This window comes from Scophthalmus maximus, chromosome 16 (assembly GCF_022379125.1).
Source record: "Scophthalmus maximus strain ysfricsl-2021 chromosome 16, ASM2237912v1, whole genome shotgun sequence".
Classification (NCBI taxonomy): Eukaryota; Metazoa; Chordata; class Actinopteri; order Pleuronectiformes; family Scophthalmidae; genus Scophthalmus; species Scophthalmus maximus.
The window spans coordinates 15,891,176-15,908,349 of NC_061530.1; the positions used below are offsets into that span (position 1 = coordinate 15,891,176).

The following is a 17,174-nucleotide window of genomic DNA, read 5'->3' on the forward strand; positions in this document are numbered from 1 at the left end:
TTAACCCCGTGCTCAACCTACTGCCACTTTTGTGCCCTTCCATCGTCCGTCACATCACGTGGAATCATTCAGCTCACCTGATTTCATCCGGTGGACACGCAATCGTTGTAAAAAGCCACCACTCTCATGTCCACCCTGCGGCTATGCACCCGACCTACTGCGATTTAAAGACACCACGACAGGATTTACCTTCCTCACGTCAAACATCAAAAGGGGAAGAAAGCTGCGCCCTGCTCTTTCATTTTCAGTTGCCAATTGAAGTTTGTCCAGAGGCTTATCAGTTATTGAGAGCAGTAGATAGAAAATGATTTAAATGGCTCTTCAGGGGCGAAATGCCGACTGAGTGGAGCAGCAGTGTCCACTAAAAACTGTTTTATTGATCGCCTCTCACCTCTCACTCTTTAAATCTTTTTATTTTTTTTTCATCCTCATCTTTTTCACCCTCCTGTTCGTTTTGACTGTTGGAATTGCACTTTCTCCTAAGCACCAAACAGAAAAACTGCCAGGCTCATATACGCACATGTACACACAGGTTGTGACATGCGATACCTCGTGGGTCCTGCGAGACTGTCAGTCTCAATGTGCATCAAAGAGGAAGCCTGAAGTCTGACGGAGGTGTCGGGGCGTGCAAGGCCCCGTCAGAAGTCAAAGCCACCGACGGTGAACTCTAATCTGATCCCACACGTTAGGGCTGTGACTAAAGGCTAGTTTTGTGATTGATGTATGGATTTTCAACCATGCTATCAATATGACTCTGGATGGCAATTTCGGTCTGTCAGTATCTGCTGGATGATTTGCCACGGAACCCTGTACAGACATTGGCGGTCCCCAGAGGAACTTGTGTCTCCGTTAGTGTCTGATTTGCAGTTCAGAGTGAAATATCCCCGAAAACTACTGGATGGATTGCTGTTGAATTTGCGACAGATATTCAAGGTCCATAAAGGATAATTTCTAATGACTTCGGTGAACTCTGGTGGCTTTTATCCAGAACCGGCAGGAGGCCAAAATTTTAATTTATCCAATACGCACAAAGCAAATGTCATTCCTATTAAACAGGCTTGATTAAAATAGTGACCATGGGAAAGATTATACCTGCTGATCATCACTGTGTAAGTATTGTCATTGTGAGCATAGTAGCATGTAGCTCAAAGTCCCTTAGGCTTTAGCATAACTGCAGATCCTGTCTCCTTCGTGACCAGTGATTCGTTTGGTCTTTATAATAACCCATCGCAGGTTCAAAGAGTCCAAAAGAAAAAGGCATTCGGTTAGTAACTCTAATTTTTCTGCCAAAACAGCCAATAGATTAAATGACTATTGTCTCGGTATCAAATTCACACACAGAAGAGGAGGCTGTAAGATATTTAGACACATACACACTTTACCTTTATAAGGAGATAACTATGTACTCTGGGAGACTAATGACTCTGGACCCTCGTCTGTACTGGTTGTCTAATAGATTGAACTGAATTTGAAAGTATGCCGAGGCTCAGTTGGCTTGGCAACAGCACACAGTGATGATATTTCATAGTGTGTGGATGGTAATTAATTTCACCTTTTCGTTGCTCTGTGCTCACTCACTCCACAGTGTGTGTCCTCTCTACTTTTCAACCACGTGCACTTCCGTCGCTACGTCTTGCGGAACCACTGCATCCGCTAAGCACCCCTCAGTGAGGGGGTGGGTTGACAGTTTGAGAGACGAAAAAAAAGGTGCGCAGATTCAGACGGAGGGTGCGTCTGATGTGTATATGTCACAGGTTCCCGTGTGCTGATTAACCGCAGCCACGTTATTCTTGTATCCCCCTCCCTTCCTCTCTGCCGTCGCTTTTCCACCCGTCCCCCTTTTTTTTTTTCTCCTCAAGGAGACATTTGGATCACCGCGCCTTTGAAGAGTAAGGGCCACTAACCTGTAAATAATGCATGCGCTGTTCCGGCATGTGTCACAGTTGGCCGTGTCCTGTCCGGTTCGATAGGAGAGTCTGCGGGGGAGACAAGAGTCGTGAATGAGTAATCACCAGACTTGTAAAGCGGCTCCCTCACACCTTCCCCTCTCATCTTGTCTGTCGTCCCTCGTTAGCGGGACCACAGTAAACGGGGGCGATGAGGAATCGGGCCCGCCCTCCTGAGTGGCCTGTGTCCAGCAGCCGGGCAGAAAAGAGCAGCGTGGCTGCCCATTAGCGCCGGTTGACCGAGAATAGGTCATATAAGGCACAGTGGTACACAGAATGAGTTTTCTGGGCTGCTCTGAAAGGCAGTGATTGTCAAGGGCTTTTCAGCACGGCTCATATTTATTGTTCAATAATATTAAAAACTAACAATTTGATTGAAAAGCCAAAAAAAATTGCTCAGCATAATTTCTTATTTGATCTGAGCTACATTAGAGCACTTCACTTACAATGATATAAAACACAGAAAAGCAGAAAATTCTCGAACCCAGAAAATTATTTGACATTTTTAATTGAATTGTTGGTTTATTTTCAACAGTTATTGGTTATTTTGATAAATTTACCTAACTTTTCCTCACCTTCAACATGTTTTTGGCTGTTAGGGTTCTTTCTTTCTCTTCTTTGTTACTCACACGAGAAATCAAACCGTTCATTAATCCTTTCTGCACAGGACTGCGTTGTAAAGCGCGCCGTATGATTTATCTCCAGTATGAATAATTCTTGTAACCATATATTACTGTAGCTGGGGGAGGGGAGGGGGGCGTGAGACAGTCATTTGGAAATTAAATGCCTCCTCTAAGGAGATAAAATGTGACAGTTTTGATTAGGACAGCAGCCCCCTGGGTGTTGCACAGTCAGTCATTTTTTGTTGCGGTATTGATTCAACGGACTACACTCAAACACATCAATAACCTTTTATTTTACATCCCTGCGTATCCTTCTATATTGTTCTATCATCAGTTGGCCCTGAGATGAAATATCTTCATGAACCACATTTCTCATTATAGACGCCCGTTCCTCATGGGGCAGCTAAAGACCAGGTGGCGGAACAATTTGGTTACATGCTTCAGAGGCTCAATGGCTTTCTTATTGGATTAGAATGTGGGAATGTGCATATTGATTGACAGTAATTGTTTCCGCCCCGTAATTAATAACGTTACAAAGGACACTCTGTGGACTCAGTTCACCGATGACATGGACACGATGGAAAACCCTTTGGTGCTTGGGTTTTTATGGTTATGACCTGTACTGCTGAATCAACAGAAAGTAGTCTTGTAAACCCGTACAGATGTCGGCCTTTTTGTGGCCGTTACTCACACAGGTTGTGACCTTCATCAACCACTGTCCTTCGCAGTGATATATAGAGTCAACTCATAGTAGCTACCATAAAGGAGTTTATACTTTTTGTTGACAGCATTTGTTTGTAGTTTTTGCTTATTGGCTTTGTCGTCCCCGGGATCATTGCCCCGAGTAGCAGTGACTTTATTGCGATGAATAGTTGGTAGCTTTGGCTTTTATTTGTCCAAGGTTTTTGCCTTCACCCCATTTATTATTGAGGTTAATGGAATTTTATTTATGTTGCTCACAGCGATGAAAGACGACATTAAAAAGAAAGAACAGCAGAACCAATGAGCTGGTTTTCTTTTAACTACCCAGTGTGAAAACAGAACATTGACAGTATTATTTATCTACAGCCTTTTTTGTGATCACTCTTTTCCGGAGAGATGTTTCTGTTTCTTTGGAATTTACAAATACAATTCCATTAAATTCATCTGTATTTTTCTGTTGAGCCAGATATTATAGTGGCTAGACACTAGAGGTAAATGAGAAAATATCTTTTGCTTTGTTTTTTGTAATTGGGTTGAACCAACCCCTCGAGCAAACTCTCACTGGCCCTGTTCAGACCTCGTATTAACATCTGTCCCGAGCGATCCAATCACACGGGGACAGCTCCAAGCTCGCTCCAAGTGACCGCTTGTGATCGGATCTTTCCGCTTTATTTGTGAAAACATATGTAGATAATTTCTTTTTTTGCGAAGACCAAATGGTGTTGCTTTTTAGCCCGTCCAACCACAGCGATGTCTTTGTGTGTGCCTGAGCAAAGAAAAATGCGCTGTGTGTAGCTCTACAAAAGAAGACTTTGAAAATCAATAAATCAATGTGTCCGCAAATAAAGTGATGTATAGGAAACACTGAGAAGCGTCAAGAATTACTCTCATTTCAGTACGAAACTGTTGCGGGTCCAAGGACACATTTGCGTTCACACAGCTTAACCAATGTAGCCACATGGGTCCTAGATCACCTCTGAATTTGGCTGGAGCGATCGGATCTCAAATGCATCAGGAATTCGGCCTCAGGGGCATTCACACCTTATTCGTTTTGATCGGATCACTTGGCAAAGATGTTATCACCACCTCTGAACAGGGACACTGTCACAAATCGGCACTCTCCTCAAATGAACAAGGCGGCAAAAGCCACTTGATTTTTGTCTTTGAGGTTGATGTGCTAACTTTCACATTTAGTTTCAACCTTTGCAGTAGCAGAGATATTTTAGAATTCTGTCTCAGTTACTCTTGTCACGCTGCCCGTAAGGTGCAGCACCAATAAAAATTAAACCGACACCATAAATTTCCCCTCCTTATCGACTCTTTTCTGCACTATATATGCTCCGACGGGTACATCCGAGGTGTCGTCATCGATATTGTTATTTAAAGCTGTGGCAGAATGAGCCAATGGAGAGAATCTAAGAAGAGGATGAGTGCACGAGAAGGCGGGAGAGTGCAGTGGGCAAAGTCACGGCCACCTTCACTTTCCACCCAGATGGATAAACAACTGGATCACATCCTTTGAGCAACTCACCCTTATTCGCTCTGTCTCCCCGCCCCCGTGTTGTCTGGATCTTTCTCATCCCCCATCTCTCGTCCCTCCCCCACCCCCCTCGCAAACTGAGTTGATAAGAGAAAATCAGAGAGCAGAGTTAATTCCGACATGCCTCCCTGGGGAGAGTGAAGCCAAAAGTGCCATTAACGGTATATTTATACCCCCCCCCTGCGCTACTAGTTGAGCTTTCCTAAAGGTCACCGAGTGGGTGGGAGTCCAAAGGAATAAAAACATTCCACACATCCAGTGTTAATAGACACACCAGCAACAAGTCCCCATAAGTGTGATTAATTGGCTCCGGTCTGCTAACACAGGCTGATGACACAGCAGAATTACTCCTGAGCTTTGTGCCGTTGGATGCAACCAATGATGTACTCAAGAACTGCATTGCAGCCTTCACACTGTGTCGTATGCCCAAGACACGACTGCGTGTGCAGCTTGGTGAGCATGGTTTCCCATAACATCGAGATTTTAATAGTCCACTAATCAAGGGGCGATATAGCCTCGGCCTTCCAGAAACATTTATTGTTGTTCTTTTTAAACTGTCACTGCTCATGCCGAGAGGCAGTTTTGGGTATTTGCGTTCTGGAAGGCCTGCTTAATTTATTCTGCAAACTCGTTTTTTCCGATGTAAAAATTGAAGGTTTTATTTTGAAAGGGGAATTTACCTTGGTAACTTAGACAACTCTGAAAAGAGCCCAAACCTCCGTCAAGGCCAAATACTTTCTTCAACCAGATCTGGATTATCATGATGATCTGCACCGAACTGTACATATGAATCTCACCAACCCTGGTCAGTGTCTCTACTTCCCCAACAAGTTTGGTGTAAAACTGTTGACAATTAAACAGATGGTGAAAACTTGAGGGACCTGTGGTTCCTTCCACTTTGCCACTTTATCCTCCTCCTTTTTCTCCCTTTCTTTCCATTCCAAAGACTCGTCTTCCTCCAGATGTCACACAGATCAGGGGAATAGTGGAGGAGTAGAAAATAAGATTTACGAAGCATTACTAAGGCCCAGCTGAAATGTCTTTTTGATTTTGGGTGGTTTGAATTTCAGCTCTAGATGTTCTTTTTTAGCAGAGATCTGTAGAAGAATACACTTCTTTTTATTTAAAATTATCAAAGCTTTTTGTATTTTCCTTCCATCATATGTGTGGGTGAGTGTGTTTTATGTGTGGCAGGATCATGTATTTTTTTTCTTAGTCTCAGCACATTTACCATGGAATTTCAATTTGTGAGTGAGCAGCATGTCATGAACACATGCGTGGTGATAGATGCACACGGCGTCGCATTTCATTCCATGAAAAATGAACGTCATATAACATAAGCAGTTATATGTCAGCTGTAATTGCACTCGCAATTCACCTATAGCTTGTGGGCACTCCTATTTGTTGTGTCAGTGACATTTATGTAAGGGGGAGTATGGAGCTAATGTGGTGTGACAAAAGCAGCATTAGAATTTTTGCTTGTCTCACGACAAATCCAACTTTGGGAATTGGAAATATGGAGACGAAGGAGCGTTCTTATTTGGAGACGCTGAGGTTCGGTTGGGCTCAGATGGATTACAAGGGGCTTATACTGCTCACTGACTTTAACTTAATGTAGACTTCTGTAATTAATGGACGGAAGCATATTGTGATGGTTTCCTTGTGAATGTGAGCAGATGGCACCATTAAAGAGAAGTCGCCAGATTTAATTTAAATATCCTCTCCTCTCCTTTTCCTCTCCTCCTCTTCTCTCCTCCACCTGCCACTTCAGACACATCAGATAAGCCAGATGTTCTTCGCAAACACATTGGGAGATGGCTGTCCTTGGCTGCACCACATGTCCGCTTAGGTTTTCACCCGCAGCACACTTTTTTGAGACGGCTGATAAGGAGATCAAGGCTGCCTTGTGCATGACCCACAGAGGATAATTGCCTTCTTTGGATGGTGCAAACTCCAACTGTCGTACGATCTCTTGATCAATGATCAATCCTCGTTGAATGGGAGTTCAACGTAAATGTTTTTTTCTCACAGGCCTTGGCCTTGGCCTTGCTAGATAAACATTAGATCGCGCAGCTGTATGAGGCCAATTGTTAAATGTCTTATTTAGTGTTTTGCTTCGTCAGGAAAGAAACTTTCAACTGTCACTCGATAAATTGATGTCCTCTTTAGGACAATATTCATTTCTCATTATAATGTTAATTAAGTTCCAATATAATGACATTCTGTATAACGTCCAAATTAGTATTGTTATTACTATAGTAAATATAATAAACACTACCTGCTGATCCAGCTATTATTGATCTCACACACGTGCCACACATGCTCATGTTTTCAGTTGCTTAATTAGTTTCATAGACCATGTCTGATGTATTCTAGTCCCGAGTTTATGATATAAATTCACAGTGCCGCGTTCTGCAGCAGCAGCAGCAGCGCCGCCATATCTGCAGGGGATATCATCATAAAAGCACAGTGCTGGTGTAATAGCACTGCAGGGCACATCCAGGTGGAAGTCGCATCATCCCGGCTACGTGCCACTGTGATCTTGTTTATTTTTTTCCGATACTCATTGGGTGGTAGAGTCGAGGCCCCCCCGAGCGGCTGTCACACATGCAAGCTTGTCCCTGGAAATAATGTGACACATCAAGAGGGTGCTTTCCATGTTCATGCTGAATCATGAATTTGTCCATGTCTGATCTTTCCTTAGTTTAACCCTGTAAACAATGGGGCCTTTTCTTAAAGATTTGATTTCTAGATTTCTTTCTTTTTTTGTCCACTTGATGCCAGTGTAACGTATTAATATCAATATTGAGCCAAACATATTTTTAAAAAAATCTGCAATTAAATGACTGATTTGTTAGTCGCATCATAAAATTCTGCTTTTTTGTGAGTTCAGTCATGGGTGGAAGTTTCTAGGTCAGATTTTAGTGCCACAGCCGTCTCTGGCCTCAAGTTACCTCACATGAAAGTGATTCCAGTGCGTTTCATGCAGTGAGCTGCACAGATTTTAAATTGGAGGGGAGAAGAGAGCACTGGTATTACATTGGAATGCTGTATCAGCAGGTAGCCCGATTTGAGGTTTTAGTATCTGTCAGGTGGTGTAAAGCACAGGCTGTGTGTAGGATGACTGTGAGATGTCTTACCCCTCTCTGTGGGCCTCCCCCTTCTCCAATTCCTGGATGACCCCCAGCAGCACCTTGATGGTCTCTTGGCTGGAACTGATGAGATTTTCCATGGCCTGGAGCTGTGCTTTAACATCCCCGTCCGGATTCATAGGCACTATTTGCTTACAGGCCTCCTGTGTTTGGTCGGGCGGCGCCCCACCAGCCTCATCACCTCTGCAGGGTGACAGAGGCTCCTCCATGCCCCTCAGAGGCCGAGCAGATAACTGTCCCGTGTGGCACTGTGCCTGCGTGGTACAACCTCCACTGGAACGTGGCAGTGTCTCACTCTGCACCCCGTTGAGCTGTAGGCCTTTCTTCCGCTTGCTCCGCACAGACGGGCTGTCCAGGCACTCCACCTGCGTGAGGGAGTTCCAGGCGATGGGGCCCGTAACCTTGGAGGCCCTGTCCGGCAGGGTTTGGGATGAGCCCTCCTCCAGATTGAGCAGCTGCCTCTTGGCCGAGCGGTCGGTATCGGCCTCCCTGTGTTGTAATCCTGCCCGGGCTTTCGATGGGACACTGCAGAGCTGGTACTCTGCCTGTGCTCCGGCTCCACTTTCTCTCGATGTGTCTGCAAGGCAGTCTGTGTCTGCAGAGCAACTGAGCAGCAGAGCGTCAGAGCACAGGCCATCAGGTGCAGTGTGCTGCTCCACTGTGGCAATGCACTCATTAGTATGGAGCAGAGCCCTGGTCCTCCGGACTCCACTCCCCCCGCAGGCTCCCCCCTCCTCCTCCTCATCTAAACCCTGCTCAGCAGCCTTGGACCGCTTCACTTCCATGACAAAACCGTTATTCTGACCTTTATAAGTTTCCACTGCCGCCACGTCTTTAAAGGTGTGGCCTTTTTTGCGCTCAAAAGGAAAGGTCTGATAGCGTTTCTTGAGGTCAGGGGACGTCTGCACGCCAGTACTCCTCGTGACGTTCGGGATGGACCTGCGGGCGGGGACAGTCATGTACTTGCGGTACGCCACTTTGTATGAGATCGGCTTGCCACCTTTCCCCGCTGCCTGCAACTCTGCCTCCCTCTGCTCGTTCTGTGCCTCACAGATATCCTTGAAACGCACTTGCAGGGCCTTGTTTCTCTTCCTCACCTGGCGACTGGCTTCCAGGGAATACTTCACCTCAAGTGCCAGCGAGGTGGAAGGCAAGGGGCCTGCCTCCGAGTCAGACTCTGAGTTGGTGAGCATGCATTTGCCACCCTCCTTGCTCACCATCTTTCCTGAGGGGCACGGAGAAGACACGCTGTGTTAATCATTGGTACTGAATGCCTCATACAAAGACAGTTGCCTTTACAACCCTTTCGACAGGACACGCGCTCTCTTAGCTTTGGGAGAAGAGAGGAACTGGTGTAATTATTTAATGAGTATAATCAATAATTCATCAGAATCTTGTCATTGTGTCACCTGACTTGGTAATTAAGCATATCAGCAATAATTGGGTTTGACATAACATATATTGTCTTAACATTTGAGAATGAAGCGTGTGATGTCATGCTTTTATTGCCTTTTTATCACCATCTAGTCTTTTATGCTCGCCAATTTGTTTATGTTCATTTAGTGAACAACTGCACGGGTAATGGTTTTAGCCTGCCCTAAAAATATCCCAGCCGATTTGCGTGATGCATTGAATCATCTTCTCTGTTTTTATCTGTTTTTTATTGCCAGTTAAAGCATCTTTCACTACCAGTCCCATCTCCTCCCACTTGCTTTAGTTGATGAGTCTTTGTTTTCTCTGTTTGCAGCGGTTATCAGTCACGACACTTAGAATACATCCTCACACACTCATATACATTTCGTTATCAATAGCAATTCACTATGCCGTCGATCTGCAGTTTATTTCCTTGGTTCGCAGTAAAAGGCTCAACTTGACTCTTCACTGTCTGGCCTTTACCTGTAAGAGTTTTTCCAGGAAATATAGGAATTTTGTCTCTTCAAAGGCATATTTTCTCTCCCTCAGCAAATGTGAGAGTTTGCCTTCTGCAAAAAAAAAAGAAAGACGCGGGGGGTATCTGAGAACTGATGAACATTTGTCTTAGAACTGTAAAACAACCCCTCTAAGGAGAAACATCCAAAGCAGAGATAATGAATTATCTTTCCCCCTCACTACCACAGGTAAGGTAGCAACAACACGACTCCGCAGTTTTACCTCTGAGGCCCTGACAGAAACATAATTCTCCTTCTTGCCTGCTGATTTACAATAAGCCAACACTCCACACGCTCATACAGATGCTGAAGCAGATAGGACAATTATCCGCCTGCGCGTATCTGCCACGACTGCTCTCTGTCGACGGCGAATTACTTCCCATTTCAAACCTGTCTGTTTACCTCGCTGGGAGCTACACAATGGACATTGAGTCTCACCGTCTTCTCGATGACATTATCACTCTGGTTCCGTATTAGTGAATTGTATCGTGCTGGGTCTCTGATAGAGGAGAGGACGTCACCTCTCTCCGTCTATTTCCTCTCAGACTTAAGACAACAGTCTCATTTACAGCGATAAATGTCCCTGTTAGATGTGCAGTTTAATTTGTAGATACTTCAATTTATCTTTGCATGGATATATGAATTAGGCTTTCACAAGGTTAATGATGTTCTTGTGTACATTTTTCTTGTGCAAGTTCTCCAGATTCGGAGAGCTTCTCCCTTTGGCTGTGAAAAAATCTCTTTGCTCGTTGGCAGATAGCAAATGTCTCATGGGCGTCATGACTCAATCTGCAAAGAACCTGTCGTCTTTGAACAGCGCCAGCCTGTCATGAAAGAAACTCACGTTGGAAACTTTAAAAGCCACTAAAGACAAATGTAAGAAAGGCCAGGGAAAGGCAGGAATGAAAAAAAACCAACCCAGTAGCTATTAGTGGAGACACAAAGGAACACAACTGCCATAGAGATGTATTAACTTAGTGACTCCTGACCCTCTTGCCACTGTTGATTGAGCTTTGAATATAGAGGGACGTATTACGATGGAAAACGGGCTTGAATCGAGCTAATGCATACATTTTCCAATTATATCCCTGGCTGGGCAGCATTTGAAGCATTAGTATTTATTTACCAGCATGGCTGGGCTCGCGTGATCAGTGATCTCTCTCCACGTTTGTCCAAAAGGACGATGTTTTGAATAAGACCTAAGAACTGTTATGGTGCGTTCACACCAAAAGGCTGATGAATTTGCGTCATTCCCTTCGCTTGGGCGAAATATTTGCGTGACGCAATGCCACTAAAGCCAATCAGCCTTTGAGAGCCTCACTGACGTCTTCGTCCGACAGAGAGTGGGTGGATGTTCGTGGGTTGCGTTTACTTGCGTGAGTAAACACAAATGATCCTGCGGCCCAGACTTGCTCAAGTAGCATGGTGTGAAAATTCTCGTTGTGTTTTACGTGAACGCAGCATCGTCCTACAACTGTCCATATGAGGTCAGTTGTTTTTCTATATAGTAAGGTCCCTATTTGATATGTGCAAAATGAGAAGAAATCACAATTCAAGGTGCCACCCTGTTCTACACCATTAGATACGTGGACATGAATGTAGTTTGTCAGCGCAAACCAGCAACAGTGTTTTTGTCTGTTCTTCCTCCTCAGCCGTCTCTGCCCAGGCGCCACAATACATGCAGTTTCATGGAATTGTATCATATCCTCTTTTTAAATTTGATCCCTTACGACATGACAGCACTGCAGGCTGGCTCCACATATCTGATTCGTTACCCCTTGGGCCCGGGCAACTGTAGCAGCACTCATTTCTCACCCCCGGCTGAAACGCCTCCCCCGGCCTCTCGCATAGATAGCATGAGTCATCACGCAATGCTGTGACAACTGTCCCTTTTTTAGGGTGGCCCTGATCCTTCTGTGTTTTGTTTTTTTTTCCATTTAGGGGCAACTAAGTGAAGTGAACTGACCCACTGTTCTCTACCAAAAAGCAGGCCTCGCAGGGTCATGTACGCATGGCGAAACACATCAGACACGTTCACATCTGACCTTGCTTTAGCCGCACAGCTCACACAGCTGTCATAATGCCACTGTGGGTCATTATTTGGGTTATGTCGGAGGACAAAAGTGCATTCTCTCTCCATGATGGGAATCTGTTGAGCATGGCTGGTTCTTGGGGAGAGTTCCCCCACTTATTCTGCCATTCTTTGAGGCTTTGCAGTGCTGCGGGGGCAGTCCACATTACTGCAGTAATGCAATTCATTATTCTTTAATGGTAATGGTCTTTATTCCCCGACCACGTGCTCATTATAGAGGCAGCACGCCAGGAATTCAAACCAGGATCCCCATTACTTGCATTATTTTTGACCTGCATTATATGAGTCTGCAGTTTTGTGAAAGACAGTTTTCTAATTGAACTTTTGGTTGCTGAGGGTAAAATCTTTCAACGGTGGGAAATTTTATTTCTCTGATTCAACCTGGGGATTTAATGTTTACCGCAACTTTGAGCCTGACTAATTTAATTTTATCGCTTCTGCTCCACCGAAGGGAAAATTCATTAATATAGTATGCATCACGAAACAGGTGAATTGATTAAACCCCGCAAATATGGCTATACATGTCAATTAGCAACAACGGCCTGAACAGACTTTCTTGTTTAAGCATTTAACAGGGTCTTTCGATGGGCTTTTTCTACCCTCGTCTCTACTTCTTTTACATTACTACAATATCCAGAGTTTTGTTCAGTGCGTGTTACACATCTTTGACCGGCAGTTTAGAAGCAGCATACCTTTCAGTCATACTCTTTGCTTTGTGAGACCACACTTGGTCTGTGGCCTCTTGCTACGGCATAAAAAGACGTTTAATGAAACGGATAGTTCTGGTTCCTGATTATGATTGGCTGATCCCCGCTCAAAGTCATTGTGAAATGAAAATATAAAAATCCACACCTTTGACCGCATTACATCACTATTACTGCGCCAAACAACTTGTTTTGAGATGTCAGCTTTTATTATTAAGTTTGATTCACTGGGCGAGCTGAGCGTGGATGTGGGGTTAAACGAGATGGACCGGGCGGACAGAGGATAGATAAAAGAAAAAGAAAAAAAAGAAGGGATGCTGAAATTGATGAGAGAGAAATTGAAGAGCTGGAAAAATCAGGACACGAAGCCAGGACCTTTAAACAGATTATGTGGCCCGTTCGCTGTTTTCAGACTCGGTGTGCCGAGAACAATCCGCCCGTTAATTTTAAAACTGGTGAACTTCCTGACGTCCATGTTGCCGCTCTCCTTCGCGTCGTGCCTGAGAACGTCCCTGAGCTGTTCTTGAATCACAGTAAACCACAGCCTCTCAGGGCTTATTTCTTTATTAGACTGTCTCCAACTCTGAGATCAGTGGTTTGAGTGGTTTCTTTATTTTAGGGTGTGATGCAGAGACGGTACGACCTAAAGTACACATCACTAATACCTCAGAAAAACACACTTTGCTGTGATTGTCCAACAAAGCCTTTGTGCAATCGACCACAGTGGTTGGGCTGCACACTGAATAAAGACAGCGCGCAGTGGAAGAGAGATGACTCGAAGTGAGCGTGACACTGTTTGGCAGCTGTTTGGAGTTGTCACTGAATGTTTGTGTGTTCCGTTACACAGTGCGGTCCGTTAATGAGGCTTCGGAAGCCTGAGATTGAATATATTTTTGTCAGATTGTGTATCTGATGTCTCGTTGTTGTTTTCTGAGACTTGTGGTATTTCCACAGTTTTTCACCTTCATCTTGCGAGTCGTACGTCTTCTTAGTTTTTAAATCCCAAACGTCTGCCTTCAGACCTGCCGGCGCCTTCAGTGAAGCAGCTTCCGCTATGTCTCTTGCATGGCCAGGTCTCATTGCATGTGAAGGACGGCCATCGGAAGACTAACGGGGGGGGGGGGGTTGCTTCGCGCCTCCACGAGGAAAGGCCACAGACTGCAAAAGGGAATAATTTAAAAGATCAATTCCAGGGTTACATGAATCGATGTTGGATCATTCCGATTGGAGATTGATTCGAATCAGAAAAGCCCTGTGCACAAATACGGTGCACTTTACTTGCAAGGACAGAGCCCTGACCCCAACCCCATTAAACACCTTCTGGATGAGCTGGAACATCGACTATGAGCCAGGACTTATCCCCCTTCATCACTGATCGACCTCACTAATGCCCTGGTCGCTGAATGGAAGCAAATTCCTGCAGCCAGCTTCCACCCTCAGTTGGAAAACCTTCCTCGAAAAGTGGAACTGTGTTAGAAGATTACATTAACGTCCATAATTTCCCTAATGAAACAATCATATACGGCGGTGCTTTTGGCATTTTGTTTTTAGATATATAATACAAGTAATAGGGTAATGTTTGCAGCCAGCATTGCATTTTTGAATCGGAGACAAAGTGGGCTCCCAGCTCTCCCATCGCTGCGGTTTTACATCATTACGGCTCAGCGTGGTCTCAGATGCTGCTTGAACAAATAAGTGGGGCGGTGTCATCACGGTCACAGAGGCTCCAAACTCTACGGCAATCCAGCTTTATGTACTGGCGTTTTGTTTTCCGCTTTTTCTTCCTTCTGTCAGCTTCCTCTCATAATTACATGGGGCTTAGCAGTGTTTTGAAAAGTCTTTGATGTGTCTCTTAAGAGCACACTGATTATGCTGTGAAAACATACATGCAGGCCCATACTGTACTTGAGATTGTGTTGCCGAGGTCATTTGACTCCGCGGGTTTACCGTTTGCAAGCTCGGGTGTGATGAGAGGGTTTTATGTAGCCGAGTGATTGACTGTACAGGTCAGTGTTGAGGGATAACGGCAGCGCTGTGCATTAGTCCGACACCAAGCGCAGCAAATCCTTTGTCGGTTAATGGTGGCTTAATGCCGTAAGATGGAACAGCACTGGAAATCACAGGATTTTAAAGGATTGTCTTTCGAGTAATTGTTGCTCAGTCGACACAAACTGCTCTCTCTCTCTCTCTCTCTCTCCCTGTTCACATTTTCAAGATTTTCCACACAATTGCCATGTAATATTGCAGTAATGGCTAAAGAACACCAGAGCCGTATTTGTTGTATGAAATATCCTAGTTGTAAACAGGAGAGAGGGTAACTTGGTTTATCCACACTCAAAGATAAAAGAAATGTTAAAACCTGTTGAAACACTAGAATATTTGTACAGTGTCGATATGCCGCATCACAGTGCTAACGACCATTTACGGGAACTTGGTGTTTGTTTTGATTTCAGAAGTCTGATGCCGCGACTGGATGAATCTAGATTTGCTGTTAATCCACAGCACTATATATTCATATATCCATATATATATATATATGCTCTACCATATGTACGGCATTTATTTAAATGCTCTTTACATTGTTTTACACCTGCGCTTCGCGGCAGCGTGCGGATGCATTGTAATCGGTGGCATCTGTCTGTTTGTCACAGCAATAACCCGGGGCAGTTTTAATCCAGTTTGGATTAAATTTTGGGAAAAAATTGGTTGGGGGAAGGGTCAGAATCTGCGAGATGGATTTTGTTTTATTTTATTTTTTCCCCAATTCCATCAAAGGTCAAAGTCACAGAGTGGGGTCAAGTTTTGGCCTAATGCTAATGCATGAGAAATACGATTGAATTCAGTTTCAGATTAAATAATATTTACGCAAGTTCTCTCGCAGCATTGATCTTAATAGCTGCACCACATATACGAATTATGGTCTCCAGGTCGTACAATCTCATTTTACGGTGGCGTTATCAACAAATTATTATTATTATGCTGGCCTACATCCCTCTAATAATTTTCAGGTTGTAATAATTTTATTATTTTGTCGATCAGTTTTATTCACATTTAAACTTGATTCGAAAAAATATTTGACACTGCATGCAGTGGGGGTGTAGCATCTCTCTCATTTCATTTTTAGTTCATTCTTCCACTTGGAGCTCACACAAAATGAATTGTGTATGTGAGGGAGATGTTGCACTAACAGGACCTAATGCAGGCCAACAGCCTCTCACTCAGACTGCGTATTTCTTTCCACTTCCACTGTGTATGATGCATTAAAAAAAGCTGTACATTAGTCTGAGGCTTTTCCATGAATCACTTGTTGTCCTTGAGCTGCAGCCTCATTATTATTTGTGCTCACTCTGTCACCACTGAGTCCTTTTCCCTTTCTTTGTTCTTCACTCACTGTAGTTAGTTGGCACACCTGCGCCCAGGTGAGTTCTTGGGAGCTTGATGAATTGACAGGAAGCCTGTAATCCATACGTCCGTGAACATAAAGGCCAGATGGAGATCAGACCTCAGGAAGCGATGTACGCTGCAGAGGGCTGCCTGCTCTAATCAGAATGCATCGGATCACTCCCTCCTTCCCTCCGCTCTTTGTCTCTCTACAGAACGTTATATCTCTATTCTGTCTGTTCCTCGTTTTTTATGTTCTCTTTTTCTCACTCTCTCTCCCCTTTGATGATTTCTCTTTTCCGTCTGCTCTCCCCCCCTCTCTTTGCCTTGTAGACACTAAGCTTTCAAAGTTGATGGGTAACTAGAGAGCTCTCAGATTCCGTCTAGCCCCCCAAAAAAGAAAGCACAAAACAACTACGTATGGAAAGCCGATGGACAATGAACATAAGGTTTTTTCAAACTATTTTGTAAAGACCTTCCTTGATGTTTCCCCAGATGATGCACATGTCACGATCCAATCGGTGCCCGTCGTATCAAAAATACATTTAGCTAACAATCTTCCCCAGGGGGATGTGAGTGATTAATCTGAATCAAGAGATAGGCATGAGCTGCTTGAAATGGACGCTCTCTTGTTGGTGTGAACGCGTCTGACTTGGACAATCTCCTGCTGCGTTGGTCGTATGTTGAGGGCAAGCTCATGTCCGAAAACAGCTACGTTGTGTAGTAATAGTTCCTTCAGCCACAATTTGTGCTGAAACAATCGGTCGATCTGCTTAAAAGTATTTGACGACATCTGACAACTGATTAATAGTCATTATTGAAATGAAATTGCAGAACAACTGCCCACGTGTACGAATATGCTCCTTTATTTTCTTTCATTTAATTGGAAATTACAGTTTTTCTGGGGGTTTTTTGCACTGTGGGTTTTCTTGAGCTGTGGGAAATTGTGTTAGGCATTTCTCACTGTTAATTTAAGAGAACAAGAAAATAATTAATTCACTTTAAATGGACAGAATTGAAGCCCCCCAAAAATATTAAAACTATTGTCTTATAGAGTTTTCTCTTTGCCACGGTAAACCACCAGCGTCTGTTCTCCTGCCTCTGGG

General features: G+C 44.2%; 2 protein-coding genes across 3 annotated transcripts in view; one reads left to right on the forward strand and one right to left on the reverse strand.

Moving 5' to 3' along the window:
- dock1 (dedicator of cytokinesis 1) overlaps positions 1-17,174 on the forward strand; it is a 156,985-nt gene that overhangs the window by 75,312 nt on the left and 64,499 nt on the right. The gene's annotated exons all lie outside the window — the stretch shown is intronic.
- The window catches only part of LOC118288097 (inhibitory synaptic factor 2A), a 29,210-nt gene that overhangs the window by 9,214 nt on the left and 2,822 nt on the right, over positions 1-17,174 (reverse strand). Inside the window, exons 2-3 of the mRNA XM_035613888.2 lie at positions 7,952-9,188; positions 1,905-1,976 (exon numbers count right to left, since the gene is read on the reverse strand). Of these exons, the coding sequence (XP_035469781.1) occupies positions 1,905-1,976; positions 7,952-9,183 (1,304 nt within the window). The 5' untranslated portion in view covers positions 9,184-9,188. The remainder of the gene's footprint in view (positions 1-1,904; positions 1,977-7,951; positions 9,189-17,174) is intronic.